This window comes from Chiloscyllium plagiosum, chromosome 11 (genome assembly GCF_004010195.1).
Source record: "Chiloscyllium plagiosum isolate BGI_BamShark_2017 chromosome 11, ASM401019v2, whole genome shotgun sequence".
Lineage (NCBI taxonomy): Eukaryota > Metazoa > Chordata > Chondrichthyes > Orectolobiformes > Hemiscylliidae > Chiloscyllium > Chiloscyllium plagiosum.
Genome location: NC_057720.1, coordinates 53,728,066 through 53,743,145, shown reverse-complemented (window position 1 = coordinate 53,743,145; position 15,080 = coordinate 53,728,066). Strand labels below are relative to the sequence as shown.

Here is a 15,080-nt window from a genome sequence, read left to right as displayed (position 1 = left end):
GATCTCCAGCACCTCCTCAAGAGCCACTATTTCCCAATTTCCTTAGCTTCCATGTCTTTATCCATTGTAAATACAGAGGTGAAATATTTGTTTAGTATCTCATCGATCTCCTGTGGTTCCATACATAGACAGTCTTGTTGATTTTTAAGGGGTCCTATTTTCTCCTTGGTTACTCTTTTGCCCTTCGTATACTTTTAGTTTCTCTTGAGATTCTCCTTCACCCTAATTGCCAAAGCTAACTCATGTGTACTTTTTGCCCTCCAGATTTCCTTCTTCAGTATACTCCTACTCCCCATTCTCCTCCAGGGATTCATTTGATCCCAGCTGTCTATATCGGACATATACCTCCTTTTCCTCAAGCAGAGCCTCAATATCTCTGGTCATCCCTTAATCCTCCAGCCTGCCCTTCATACTAATAGGAATATATAGTGTCCCTGAACTCAATTTTTGAAAGCCTCCCACATACTAGACATCCCTTTACTTATGAACAGCCTCCCCTCCAGAACTAGAGGGCATAGGTTTAGGGCGAGAGGGGAAAGATATAGAAGAGACCTACGGGGCAACTTTTTCATGCAGAGGGTGATGAGTGTAGGAATGAGCTGCCAGAGGAAGTAGTGGAGGCTAATACAATTACAGCATTTAAAATGGCATCTGGATAGGTATATGAATAGGAAAGATTTAGACTGATATGGGCCCAGTGCTGGCAAATGGGACTATATTTTAGGATATCTGGTCGGCATGGACAAGTTGGACTGAAGGGTCTGTTTTCGTGCTGTACATCTATGACTCTAATTGTTTTGGTACTTTTATACTGGGAACAGAACCTGTACAAGATAATGCTTTTCAAATGGTCTTTTGTAAAACTACACTCAGGTTGGAGTCCTTGCCCAGCAAGCATCCGTGTTAGCTATTTTAATGGTAATGAAAAATAAGCAATTTAATGGAGAACAAGGGAACATGTTCCACTTCAGGAAAAGCTTTTGACCTAGATTTATCTTCTATTTTTAGCTCCAAAAAATTATATCATATCCCCTCATTTGCATGGGAGTAAATGGCATGGATATTGATTTTCATAGCCTTAGAATCTTGAACAATTCTCAAAAAGGCTGTCTCACCATCTAGAATAGAGATAGGTGATAAAAGGAAATATTTTCTTGATTCAGCTGGTGTACTAAAATCCAGATTCTCACCTTTTTCATCTGAAGGTGATCATTCTAGATCCTGGCCAAATTTCTTGTGTTAACTGGGTAAGTCCAAAACCAGTTTTTGTTAAAGAGTAGTATTTTGCACAGAGAATGATAAAAATTACACATCTACACAGATATGATATTCGTCTCAAAAAGCAAGCAAATTTGCAGTTACCCAAAAAAAACTTCAACTTCTAAATTACGGTTTTAACTCTACCTTACCAGTGACAGTCAAGCTCACTGATGCCATTGAACTGTAAACACACCATGTAACATACTGTTCAAATATCTGTAAATTATTACCATTTTGCAAGAATCTCAGCTTCTCATGGAGGTCATCACGATTCATTGAGGCCAATCCCATGACTACATCACTGTGACCTGGAAATTTAAGAAGTTTTTTTTTGTGGTACTGAGCAAACATTGACAGAGCTACTTGAGGAAAAATTTCATTATGCAGGTTTACAGGAAGACTTGTAAAAAATTAAACAAACACTAAACTGCTTGGACCTCCAGATGCTTACATGTCAGTGATGTGGAGGTGCCGGAGCTTCACCAGACAAAGGAGCAGCGCTCCAAAAGCTTGAGATTTAATTTAAACCTGTTGGACTACAACCTGGTGTCATGTGACTTCTGGACTTGTCACCAAAACATGGGAACACCACGATCACCTCCAAGTTACTGACTGGATTTGGAACTATAATTACCATTCCTTCATTATCATGGTCAAAATCCTAGTATCCCCTCCATAGTTACATTGTGGATGTACACCCACCACATTAAGTGTGATGGTTCCAGGCAAAATGGAACCAGCATCTCTTGATGGCATTTAGGAATGGCTAACAAATGCTGCTCAAGCCAGTAACACATCCAGCAAAATAATAAACTACAGCTTCTTTTAAAAAAATCCTAAAAGAAAAAATGGAGAGATGCTGTGTTAGTCAATTGGATTGAGAGAAAGTCACAAGAATTTGGAAAGGGAATTCAGGAATTTTTCCAAGGACTCTATAATACCAGAAAGATGCAGTGCACAATTGGCAAGTGGATGAAATGGGATACAGAGTATTTCAGAGCTTGAAGAAATGGGCAGTATGGATGTGTTGACTGGAATACTTAGATTTGATGTTGAATGCATAGAAAGATAACTATAAACAGAAATTGAAAGAGAATGAAATTGAAACAGATACTCACAAACAAGAACAAAAGTGGAGTGAATCAGATGTGTGGAAAGATGACAGATTTAAAAAGGGTTTCTTAATTGTACAGATGTGTGACAAAAGGGTTTACAAACAATATGGGGTGAAGAGGTGGGGCTAAGATGGAGGCTAACAAATTAGATCAGCAATTGAGGGAACAAGATATGTATCGAAGTAAGCTTTAAGGTTTGGGCCCTCAGGTGAACTGATGAAGCGCAAAAGGATTTAAAGAGCTGAGAAAGCAATTTTGAAGAAAAAAGTATGACTACAAAATGTGTTGTAAAGAATATGTAGCAGTTTTAAAACAACTGAGGCTATTTGGCTTTTGACAAGAATCAGAAAAACAGGGCTCACAGACATAACATTTAAAATAAGGCACTGTCATAAGTATTAAACTAAATTTTAAAATTCAAGTGGTTTTAAAATGAAATTTTAAAAGTGATAAAAGTTTGGTACAAAAAGATAATTTAAGCAGAACTGATTTTTTAAAATTGCTACTTACGTAAATAATGTTAAAGTCTGGAACTTGAGGACAGAATGAAAAAAATCTTGGAGTTCCAGCAATTCAAATGCTTATAAACATTATACACATCACATAGTAAAACGGTACAATTCATTAGAATTTAACTATTAGTTTTTAGATTCAGACTTCAACTTGAAACTGCAAATATAATGTTATGTTTAACCACTGAATGTTCTTACCATTCATGTACTTTGTTGCAGAGTACATACAGATGTCAGCACCAAGAGCCAAAGGACGCTAAAAAGGAAAAAGATTCTTGAGATAAATGCATTATCTCTACATTTCTTCTTAAACTATCAAACTAAATACTTTTTTTTTAAAATGGGTAGTTCAACCAATCCCCAAATCACAGCAGGATTCTCCCATTTGACTGAAGGTAAATTGGTGAAACAGCTATTACACTAGAGTATTAAGGTCACATGCTCACCTAAGCACAAATGTAAATACCTCAAAATTGCAGCACAAAGCTCCAAACTTCTAGATAGTAATTCTGCACAGAACTGATGGGCAAGTTCAATCTAATGAGAACAGTTGACAACAAAATACAAACACTAAAATAATGCATCAAAATGGCTTTTGTTTTTCTTTCTCTCCCATTGCCCAAATTTCTCACTTCACCTCATTGGTACTTTATAAATGCAATTGGAACAGAAAGTGTTGCAAGGTCATTTGATTACAGCACCAAACCACCTTGATTCTGCCAGTCACGCACTTCCACTTGACTAATCAATAAGAAACCCGGTTAGTTTCTGTACTTTAACCCTTGGGCACCAAATCCTTCACTGCAATATAATTAGCTATTAACTCAACAAAAAGCAATGATGACAGATCTTTCTGATCCTAGTGCTTACTGGCTTAAGTTAGTTACCAGTTGCACTCCTCATCTCACTATCAAACTTTCAATGTTAACATTAATTTAGCCCTTTGAATCTGTTGAAGATTTTTCTCAAGGTGTCTAGCCCACACTGATAATATTATTATCAGTTCATTTTCCAACTGATTGAATGCTGGTAGTTATTTTTACTATGTATGCAGACAGATACACACTGTACACACAAATCATTCAGTGTCTTCATAGACCAAAACTGAAGCATGCAAGAATCGCAATAGCTGACTGCAAACGTAGAAAATTAGACAAGAATGGAACTTCTGCTGTAATAGTGTTGCAACCAATAGCATTAAATAGTAAAATGTATGCTGCACTTGACTTAGTGAAAAATCAGCCACTCTCATTTGCACTTTGATCAGAAACAAATCTTAGAGCCAAAGTGTACTACTATTAAAACATGAGCAATTTTAACATTGCATATGAAATTAGTTGGTCAGATGGGACAAACAAAAATTAATAGTTTTTAAAAATTCACAGGAAATTGATATGGCTGGTTGGGCCAGTATTTATTGCCCATCATCAGATAGGTAGAGGGACAGGTAGCATTGAGGCAGGGAGGATGCTGAAGGATTTGGACAGATGAGGAGGGTGGGCAAAAATGGCAGATGGAGTACAATGTGGAAAAGTGAATTCATGCATTTTGGTCGGAAGAATAGAGACAAACTATTTCCTAAATGGGGAAAAAATTCAGAAGTCTGAAGTGCAGACAGACTTGGGAGTTCTAGTCCAGGATTATCTCAAGGGAAACTCGCAGGTAGAGTCAGTAGTTCTGAACGCAAATGCAATGATAGCATTTAGAGAGGACTTGAATATAAAAGCAAGAATGTACTTCTCAGGCTCCAGTCAGACCACATTTGGAGTATTGGGTGCAGGTTTGGGCCCCATACCTCAGAAAGGAAGTACTGGCCCTGGAGCATGTTCACAAGAATAGTCCCAAGAATGAAAAGCTTAACATTGAGGAACATTTGAGGACTCTGGGTCTATAGTTAATGGAGTTTAGAAGGATGAGGGCAGGAGAGGGCAGATAAAATTGAAACATAGAATACAAAATGGCCTGGACAGAGTAGATGTTGGGAAAATGTTTCCATTGGTATGAGAGACTAGGACTCGAGGGCACAGCCTTATGCAAAGGGAAGTCCTTTTAGAACAGAGATAAAAGGAGAAACTTCTTCAGCCACAGAGTGCTGAATCTATGAAATTCATTCCCACTAAAGGCTGTGGAGACCAGGTTATTAGTATATTGAAGACTGAAATAGATAGAATCTTGAGTATCAAGGGTTACAGGAGGAAAGCAGGAGAATGTGGTCAAGAAACTTTTAAGCCGTGATTGAATGGCAGAGCAGATTCCAAGGGCTGAATGGCCTAATTTCTGCTACGTCTATGGTCTTAATTGCCCAGAAGGCAGTTGAGAGTCAACCATCTTGCTACGGGATTGGAGTCACATGACAACTAGCCTTGGCAAAGATGGCAGATTTCCTTCCTGCAATGATGTTAGAAAATGTGTCAGTGGGCACAGGGTAAACAGTACTGGGTGCAAGTAAAATGCAGGCAGCAGATTTTGAATGACCCTCAGGATTACATGGAGGTGAAATGTGGGAAGCTGACTGGAAGTCTTTATGATAGTTAAGTCTAGAGCTAACAAAAGAATGGATGAGAGTTTCAGCAGATGAATTAAGATGCCACAAAAGTTGAAATATATGTGTGATCTTTGTGCTGATTGGGGCGGTGGGGGAGAGAGGGGAAGAGGAGGAGGAACAAATATGGTTGGAAGCTCATCTTGGAGTGAAATATTTCACGATGGTTGTGAACAGTCTGAGGGATGGAATCAGTGATGAGGGAGTGGCATTTGTCTCCCAACTTGGATTGACATTCAGCATTATCGGATTTCATTTGATCTATACCCCTTTTTGTACAGGAACAGAAATGGCAGCACAGCCGAGTTGTTAACAATCAACTTTGTCTCAATAAAAGTGTGAAGAAGTTTCCATTATCAAGCAAACTACAGTGATAAACTCATAGCTGCCTATAATTGAATGCAGGTTATACTGAGTCACAAAGCTAGTCCCTTCTTTTCTAAAAGCTGTTCCTTGGCTCAAGGAGACTATGTCCTTGATTTTTTTTCCAAGAGGAGCAATAAACTGGACTGGGCTCCAATCAGTCTGGTTTGGTACAGAGATGAACATGACTTTGAGAGGCCTTTTGTTTATATGTAAACATATGAGACTTCAGGCCACAGTGGTCATGCTTTAGACATGATCTGTATAAAGAGAGGGGAGTGGTCAGCTCTCGAGCTGAGAAGAGCAGTTTTAGTTCAGTCTTGAACTGGGAATTCAACATTGAGCTATGTAGAAACTATTTTCTGCCCTTCAACTTCAACCTGTAAGCATGTGTTCCATTTATACTGGGTTTCAAAGGGAGTTTGTGTGTTGGGACTGTTATGTACAGTTGGAAAAGTATAATTAATTCTAATTGGATAAGTGGAGTTTCATTGTGTAATGTGGTAAATAAATTTTTGTTTGTTTTAAAATCTACTAGTCAACCTAGCTAATTTAATCTGGGTAATTTTCACTGTACACTTACCAAAACAAATTGCAAAGTTACGGTTTAAGGCTGCCTACTTAAGAATGTTTTGAATGGTCTGGCTTAGTCCATAACTGCTCATATGAAGAAGTAGATAAATGAGCAATAAACATGTCTCCTGGTAGCGTTTATAACCTGTTTTCAAGCTTTTTCTCTCATGGGTCTTTCTCGGAGTCTGGCTGCTCTCCACCGCAACGAAGTTTCATGAGAATCTGTTTTATCTTTAGTTCTTCCAAGTAACCTTTCCATTTGCCCAGACACAGTTCACTTGACCAGCAGGACATTGTGCATATTCATTATTCGGTCTTCCAAGTACCTCTGAGCTGCTACATTTATTACAACAACATTTCTATTTCCTGACAAAGCAGAGTCAAGAGCTTTCTTTAGCTTTTAGCTATGGGAAACCTTTTCAAACCAGACTTAATGGAGGAGAAAGTGAGGTCTGCAGATGCTGGAGATCAAAGTTGAAACTTTATTGCTGGAACAGCGCAGCAGGTCAGGCAGCATCCAGGGAACAGGAGATTCGACGTTTCGGGCACAGGCCCTTCTTCAGGAAGGGCCTGTGCCCGAAACGTCGAATCTCCTGTTCCCTGGATGCTGCCTGACCTGCTGCGCGGTTCCAGCAATAAAGTTTCAACTCAAACCAGACTTAATGCCAGGATCTCTAATTTAACAGCTTTCCAAACTATTTTCTCAGTTTTGCCTATCTACAGTACTGAAAATACAAGATTCCAATGACAATGTAGCTTCTAATAATCAAATTAATCTACACAGATGGTGATTCTCCAGTATGGCCGAGAGGCAAGCTCCAGGTGTCGTCTTGAGGAAAGGTTGGGCATGGGTCTGGGCAGAAGGACAATAACTGTAGTATTTATTTTTGTTTTTCCAATTTATTCCTAAGCTGGACTTATTTCCTAAGCTTTCTTATTTTATACCAAAGAATCTATACTTAAGTATCTGCATGAGATATCTTTGTAGCCAAGATGGCACCATAAGTGGTGCCTTGTAAACTTTTGACAATAAATATGATTGAATCAGGGACATTAGTGAACCAAATGGGGTTTTCCCCTGACAATTAGATTCTTAATTCCAGATTTTTATTGAATTCAAATTCCATCATGTGCCATGGCAGGATGTGAACCTAGATCCCCAGATTAATGGTCTATGATAACATCACTAGCTATTACCTCCCCTTGAGTTACTTGCTATGTTGATCCTTCAGAGGGAATTACATTGAAAGTAGTGAGAAATATCTCACTAAGCTTAATTCTCTTTCAAGTGAGAATTGACTCAGTGCCCTCCACCATCCGCCTCCTCACAGTTAGAGGGAAGATAAGTTGCAATAGAAATTAACAATACAGGTCTCCCTGCTATAATATGCATCGCAATGCAAATTCATTATAATGCAATTGAGGAATTGGGGATGCTGTTTCTAAAGCACAAACATTTAAAATATGTTGGCTGTAATGCAATTATATCAGCAACACTTAAGCACCATTTCTAAAGTATGATATTTCTATAATATGGGATTGCACAAGAACAATCACATTATAGAGGAACTGACTGCACATTAAGAATGTTACAAAAGAATAAATGTTCATAATTGATCTGAACACAAAGATTCTATAGGTAATGGATAAATTAAAATTAGAGGTGAGATTACAATCAAGAGTTCTACCAAAGGCCTGACAAGAAAAAAAATTTGGTCCATTATTTGATATGGAGACAGGGTGTCATGATTGGTACCTAGTGGCAGAGTGGAAAATGAGTGACCACCAGGAATCTAAGAAACCCTGACAAGTCATACAGGAGAACCCTGTGTCCACCATGTTTGCTAAGTGGAATTTAATTCTGAAAACTAGTGAAAGCATAGTTTTGCAGGGGCTTGCATCCAGAGACAAGTCCATGACAGGAGGGTGTCTTAGTCGTACGAATAAGGAAGATTAGAAAGGCAGTGACAGAGGATTCCATAGCCTGGAGATCATACAGGTGTCTCTGCAGCATGAGTCATGACTCCAAGATGATATATCGTCTCCCCAGTTAAGGTCATCACAGATTAGTTGCAGGATGTCCTTTCAGGAAAACGGGGGAAAAAAAAAACAACTAGAAGTCATTGTCCATATTGGTATCAACAGCACATAGGAAGAGGAATGAGGTCTTGAAAGAATTCAGGAAGTTAGGAAAGAAATTAATAGCAGGAGCAACAGCAGTAATGAGAGGGTTACTCCTAATGCCATGTGCTATTAAGTACAAGAACAGAAGGATTGATGACTCAAATTGGACATACCTCGAGAACTGGTGTGAAGGGAGGGCATTGGAATTTGGAAATTGCAATGAGTTCTGGGGGCAGGTGGGACTTTATTCAGAAGACGACAGATGATTTAAAGATACAAATTAGTAAATGACACAAACATAGCAGTAAGGAGCAATTCCAAGTATGCAAATTATAGCTAGTGGGGTGGTGCAAAGATCATAACTGGGCTCTAACAGTTGACAATATGGAATGACTTGGACATGGAGACCAAATGCAAGCTTTCAAAATCTGCAGATGCTTCAAATCTAAAACAGGAATGTATGTTGCAGGAAGATGGGACATATTTTCAGAAGGATTTGGACAAACTTAGCAAAATGGGTGAAATATGGCAGTTTTAATATAATCTGGGAAAATTTCAGGTTACTACTTTGAGAGGAAAAACAGGTGAGCAAAGCATTTATTAAATGGAGGAGAGGTTGGAAAGTGGAGGTTGCGCAAAAAAAAGTAGTCAGGTGCCCTTGTAAATAAGTTACGGAAGACTAACATGCAGGTGCAGCAAGCTATTACAAACATGGACTTTTATCCTCTTGCAATAAAATCAAATGAGTAGTTTATCTTCAATTTTATAGGAATTCAGTCGGATCATAACTGGAGTAGGTAGTTTTAGTTTCCTTATCTCAAGAAATAAATTGTCAGTGAGTACAATGGAGATTCACCAGAATTGTTGCTGGAATGGCATTACTGTCCTATTAGAGATTAGGCAAACTAGATCAATATTTTCCTGGGAGTAGAGAGATCTCATTGAAACTCTGAAAACACAAAGCAATAAGCAGGGTAGATACAAGAAAAAATAAATTGCTGGTTTGGCAGCATCTATACAGATAAAACAGTTAATGTTTTGGTCTGGTGACCTTTCTTCAGAACCATTCAGATCCAGGGTCACTGGACTGACATGTTAACTCTGCTTTTTCTCCACAGATGCTGCCAGACATGATGAAATTCTCGAGTAATTTCTGTTTTAGTTTGATTTCCAGCATCCACAGTTCTTTAGATTTAAGATAATGAAAAGATGTTTAATCTATAACAATATCACAATTTAAAAGTAAGGAGAAAACACCATTTAGGACTAAGAATGGAATTTTTATTAACTTGGAAGATTGTGCATTTTGGAAATTTCTATCCCAGGGGATATGGAAACCTCAGTCTGAGTAGGTTTAAAGAAGAGATTAATAAACTTTGATTACCAATAGCAAAAAAAGGATTATTGGGAGATTGTGGGTCAAAGGAATTTAAGTGTTCAATCATTTGCTATTGCATTTAACAGCAAAGTGGAGGGGGTGGGGGTGGGGGCACGCAAAGGCCTAGTGGTATTATCACTAGAATGTTAATCCAGAGACCCAGGTTTAAATCCTGCCATGTCACATGGTTAAATTTGAGTTTGACAAATATTTGGAACCAAGAGTCTAATGATAACTGAATTCACTGTCAATAGGTTTTCCAACAATCTGCTTCACTAATGTCCTTTAGGAAAGGAAGTTGCTTAACTGGTCAGGCCTATGTGTGACTCCACACCCACTGCAACATGGTTGATTCGGACCTGCCTTCTGGGCAATTAGAGATGGGCAATAAATGCTCGCCTGGCCTTTATCTTTTCAGTGAATAAAAAAGACAAACAGATCTACATCAAAATCAGCACTCCAATTTATGCTAGTGTATTTATTCTACCTGCTATTAATTTCTTTGTGATGTTCATACTCATGTATGATTCTAAACTTCCACATTTTGTAGATGATACTTGAGGATCTCAGACTCTGAAATTAGTTGTTAGAGTATCTCAATTTTGTTACATTCTTGCATCCAACTTTTACCCCTAGATGTACAACTAATTTTGTATATTTGTTCCAGAGTGCAAATAATTTTAACAGCAAGAGACCAAGTCATAAGCTGCCTTCACTCAATCTTTTTGACGGTCCATCAGACTGGTACTAGTTTTACTACCAAAAAACCAAAAAAGATAGATTGCTGAAATGCCATTATCACTCATTTAAAGAACCCATATAGAACAAACAGGAGAGTACAAGAATCGAGGCAAAAGATCAGCCATCAAATAATAGAGACGAACAGCTACAGTTCAGTGCTCTTATGTTCTGCCAGTAAAAAAAGAAACCCACCATCTCAGATTTGGATCTGGAATTATTTATGGGAAAACATTACAAATGAAGCTGCACATTTCAACTATGTATTGAGTAACAGTGCAACAAATTCTGCCCCAGTAGAATAATTCAACTTTATTGGTTCAATTCAGATAGTATAAAATATGAATATTACATTCTTCAGTTGCAACATAGCACATTACGCTGCAGCTGTCATGGCAATTTTACTGAACCCAATACAATTAGACTCAAGAAATGAGTGAAAAGAGAAAAGTGATGAATGAACTCATTAAATATTTGAAACTGCATTCAAAAGTTAACTTTATTCAATCTGGATATGTGCAGACCATCAAGATTACCTGGAAATAAGCTGACATGAAAGTGTTATCCACCACCAGAATGATATCTCCATGTTTGTGTACAGTTTCTGCACAACCCTTGATATCAAGGACACTCATCATCGGGTTAGTAGGAGTCTCAATCCAGACAAGCTGTGAAGAGAAATTATGAGTTAAAGGTTCCTCCAAATGAAGCACACAAGCTATTGGCATCTCAAAGGCTAGGATCAAGACCAAAAATGGATCTTGCACAGTTTAATGGATCTTCCTGTAAGTAAGTATGAGTGAGTGAGGGAAGAGACAGTTTACCTAACTGATCATAGTCAGCTCAGTCCCATTTTGATATTTCATCACTAGCTAGGGATACTTCTGGAATCAGTCTTTGCCAAGAATATATTGAAGACAGTGACACATGTGGAACTATCATGGCTCATCAGCCCAGTGTTCTTCCAGAAGCAAATTCTCAACAGTACATTTCATTTACCCCTATATTCTCTTCAGTTCAACGTGCAAAAAGTCTCCAGTTTTGACTTGTGCATATTGGAAACAATAAATGACCTAATCCTCCCTCCAGTTGCAATATCCTGGATTTCTTACTTCAGAACTGTCAAAGGCTGGTCACTACAGGGTACAGTTTATTAAAAGGAAACATCAGCAAAATATTTTGATCACACCTGTGAATTCAGTGGAACTCCTTCCCCACTCCACAAATTAGCAACCACTAGCATGAATCAGTAAAGTCCATTCTGAAAATAATGGACCCTTCTCTGGCTTCTCACTTTCAGCCTTATCCTTTCCTTTTTGTTTCCAAGTCAGTGACTCCTTATCAATCATGGTTTTCCAATTCAGAATCAGCAGATCCCACAACCTATTAAATTGGAACTCAAATATTACGACAGAGTAACATACAGCACTCCCCTCCAGTTCTCCAACTGGAAATACAAGCTGTTCACTTCAGGTATTACTAGTGCATTTCTGAGAGCAGCAGATTGAGTTCTCACAACTAAACATACAACCTTAGTAACTATTCTCCCCAACCAAAGGTCTGAACAATATTCAACAGTTCAAAGTGTTCACATCAGAAATCATTCAAACTCTAAAGATCCAATTTAACACTACCAAACTTCAGCAACACATCTTTCTGTCCACTTCACAAACTATGCCCCTAATGCTATAAAACGGAAATCGCAGTGCTCTTGCAGAACTTTGACACTCCATTTCCACTTCGTGCTGTTTTTGGAAAATGTAGGGGGTGATGGATTCTCAGGGGAACGTAGCACGAACATCCACGATTCTGGTATTGAGTCTGGCTCTAATGCAACTACGGGTACATCAAGTTCCAAGAGATCAACTGTGTTAGGGGACACTAATCAGGGGTACAGACAGGCGTTTGTGGCCAGCAGTGAAAAAATCAGAATGGTGTTGCTTCCCTGGTGCCAGGATCAGGATGTCTCAGAGGGTGCAGAATGTTCTCATGGGGGAAGAGGGGCCAGAGGTCATTGCCCACATTGGAACCAATGACATAGGAAGGGAAAAGGTCAAGATTCTGAAGGGAGATTACAGAGTGTTAGGCAGGAATTTAAAAAAGGAGGTCCAAGTGTAGTAATATCTAGATTACTCCCAGTGCCACGAGCTAGTGAGGACAGTAATAGCTGAGGAGCTGGTGTATGGAAGAAGGATTCACATTTCTGGATCATTGGAATCTCTTGGGGTAGAAGTGACCCTGTACAAGGAGGACGGATTGCACCTAAATTGGAACGGGACTAATATACTGGCAGGGAAGTTTGCTAGAACTGCTTGGGAGGATTTAAACTAGTAAAAATGTGGTGGAAGTTGGACCCAGGGAGATAGTGAGGAAAGAGGTCAATCTGAGACTAGTACAGTTGAGAACAGAAGTGAATCAAACAGTCAGGGACAAGGTAGGACTAACAAATTAAACTGCATTTATTTCAATGCAAGGGGCCTAACAGGGAAAGCAGATGAACTCAGGGCATGGTCAGGAACATGGGACTGGGATATCATAGCAATTACAGAAACATGGCTCAGGGATGGGCAGGACTGGCAGCTTAATGTTCCAGGACACAAATGCTACAGGAAGAAAAGAAAGAGGCAAGAGAGGAGGATGTGGCATTTTGATAAGGGATAGCATTACAGCTGTACTGAGGAAGGATATTCCCAAAATACATCCAGGTAAGTTATTTGGGTGGGACTGAGAAATAAGAAAGGGATGATCACCTTATTGGGATTGTATTATAGACCCTCTAATAGTCAGAGGGAAATTCAGAAACATTTGTAAGGGGATCTCAGCTATCTAAAAATAATGGGGTGGTTATGGTAGGGGATTTTACTTTCCAAACAGACTGGGACTGCCATAGTGTTAAAGGTTTAGGTGCAGAGGAATCTGATTCAGTATGTGGATGTACTACTAGCGAAGGTGCAAAACATGACCTACTCTTGGAAAATAAAGGCAGGGCAGGTAACAGGTGTCAGTGGGGGAGCACTTTGAGGCAAGGTGATCATAATTCCATTAGATATAAATAGTGATGTAAAAGGATAGACCAGATCTAAAAGTTGAAATTCTAAATTGGAGGAAGGCCAATTTTGACAGTATTAGGCAAGAACATTCAAAAGCTGATTGGGGGCAAATGTTCGCAGGTAAAGGGACGGCAGGAAAATGGGAAGCCTTCAGGAATGAGATAACAAGAATCCAGAGAAAATATATTCCTGTTAGGGTGAAAAGAAAAGGCTGGTAGGTATAGGGAAGGCTGGATGACTAAAGAAATTGAGGATTTGGTTAAGAAAAAGAAGGAAGCATATGCTAAGGTTTAGACAGGATAGATTGAGTTAATCGTTAGAAGAGTATAAAGGCAGTAGGAGCATATTTAAAAGGGAAATCAGGAGGGCAAAAAAGGGACATTAAATAGCTTTGGCAAATAGAATTAAGAATCCAAAGGGTTTTTACAAATATATTAAGGACAAGGGAAACTAGGGAGGGAATAGGGATCCCTCAAAGATCAGCAAGGCAGCCTTTGTGTGACAATAGGTGCAGGAGTAGGCCATTCTGCCCTTCGAGCCTGCACCATTATGATAATCATGGAGCCATAGAAAATGCAGCAGATACTAAACGATTATTTTGCATCAGTATTTACTGTGGAAAAGGACATGGAAGATATAGAATGTAGAGAAATAGATTGTGACATCTTACAAAATGTCCATATTATAGAGGTGGTGGTGCTGGATGTCTTGAAGCTGTTAAAGGTAGTTAAATCCACAGGATCTGATCAGGTGTACCTGAGAACTCTGTGGGAAGCTAGAGAAGTGATTGCTGGGCCTCTTGCGGAGATATTTGTATCATTGATAGTCACAGGTGTGGTGCCAGAAGACTGGAGGTTGGTTAACACGGTGCCACTGTTTAAGAAGGGTGATAAGGACAAGCCAGGGAACTATAGACCAGTGAGCCTGATGTTAGGCAGTGGGCAAGTTGCTGGAGGGAATCCTGAGGGACAGGATGTACATTTATTTGGAAAGGCAAGGACTGATTAGGGATAGTCAACATGGCTTTGTATGTGGGAAATCATGTCTCAAACTTGATTCAGTTTTTTGAAGTAGCAACAAAGATTGATGAGGGCAGAGCAGTAGATGTGATCTATATGGACTTCAGTAAGGCATTCGACAAGGTGTTCCATGGGAGACTGCTTAGCAAGGTTAGATCTCAGAATACAGGAAGAACTAGCCATTTGGATACAGAACTGGCTCAAAAGGTAGAAGACAGGTGGTGGTGGTGGGTTGTTTTTCAGACTGGAGGCCTGTGACCAGTGGAGTGCCACAAGGATCGGTGCTGAGTCCTTTTTTGTCATTTACATAAATGATTTGGATGAGAGTATAAGAGGTAGTTAATAAGTTTGCAGATGACACCAAAATTGGAGGTTAGTAGACCGTGAAGGAGGTTGCCTCAGATCA

The 15,080-nt window shown here is 39.1% G+C and overlaps 1 protein-coding gene across 1 annotated transcript in view; it reads right to left on the bottom strand.

Moving 5' to 3' along the window:
* The window catches only part of LOC122554398 (cystathionine gamma-lyase-like), a 44,762-nt gene that overhangs the window by 14,800 nt on the left and 14,882 nt on the right, over positions 1-15,080 (bottom strand). The window contains exons 5-7 of the mRNA XM_043699333.1: positions 11,142-11,273; positions 3,086-3,143; positions 1,491-1,568 (exon numbers count right to left, since the gene is read on the bottom strand). Coding sequence (XP_043555268.1) covers positions 1,491-1,568; positions 3,086-3,143; positions 11,142-11,273 — 268 coding nt within the window. The remainder of the gene's footprint in view (positions 1-1,490; positions 1,569-3,085; positions 3,144-11,141; positions 11,274-15,080) is intronic.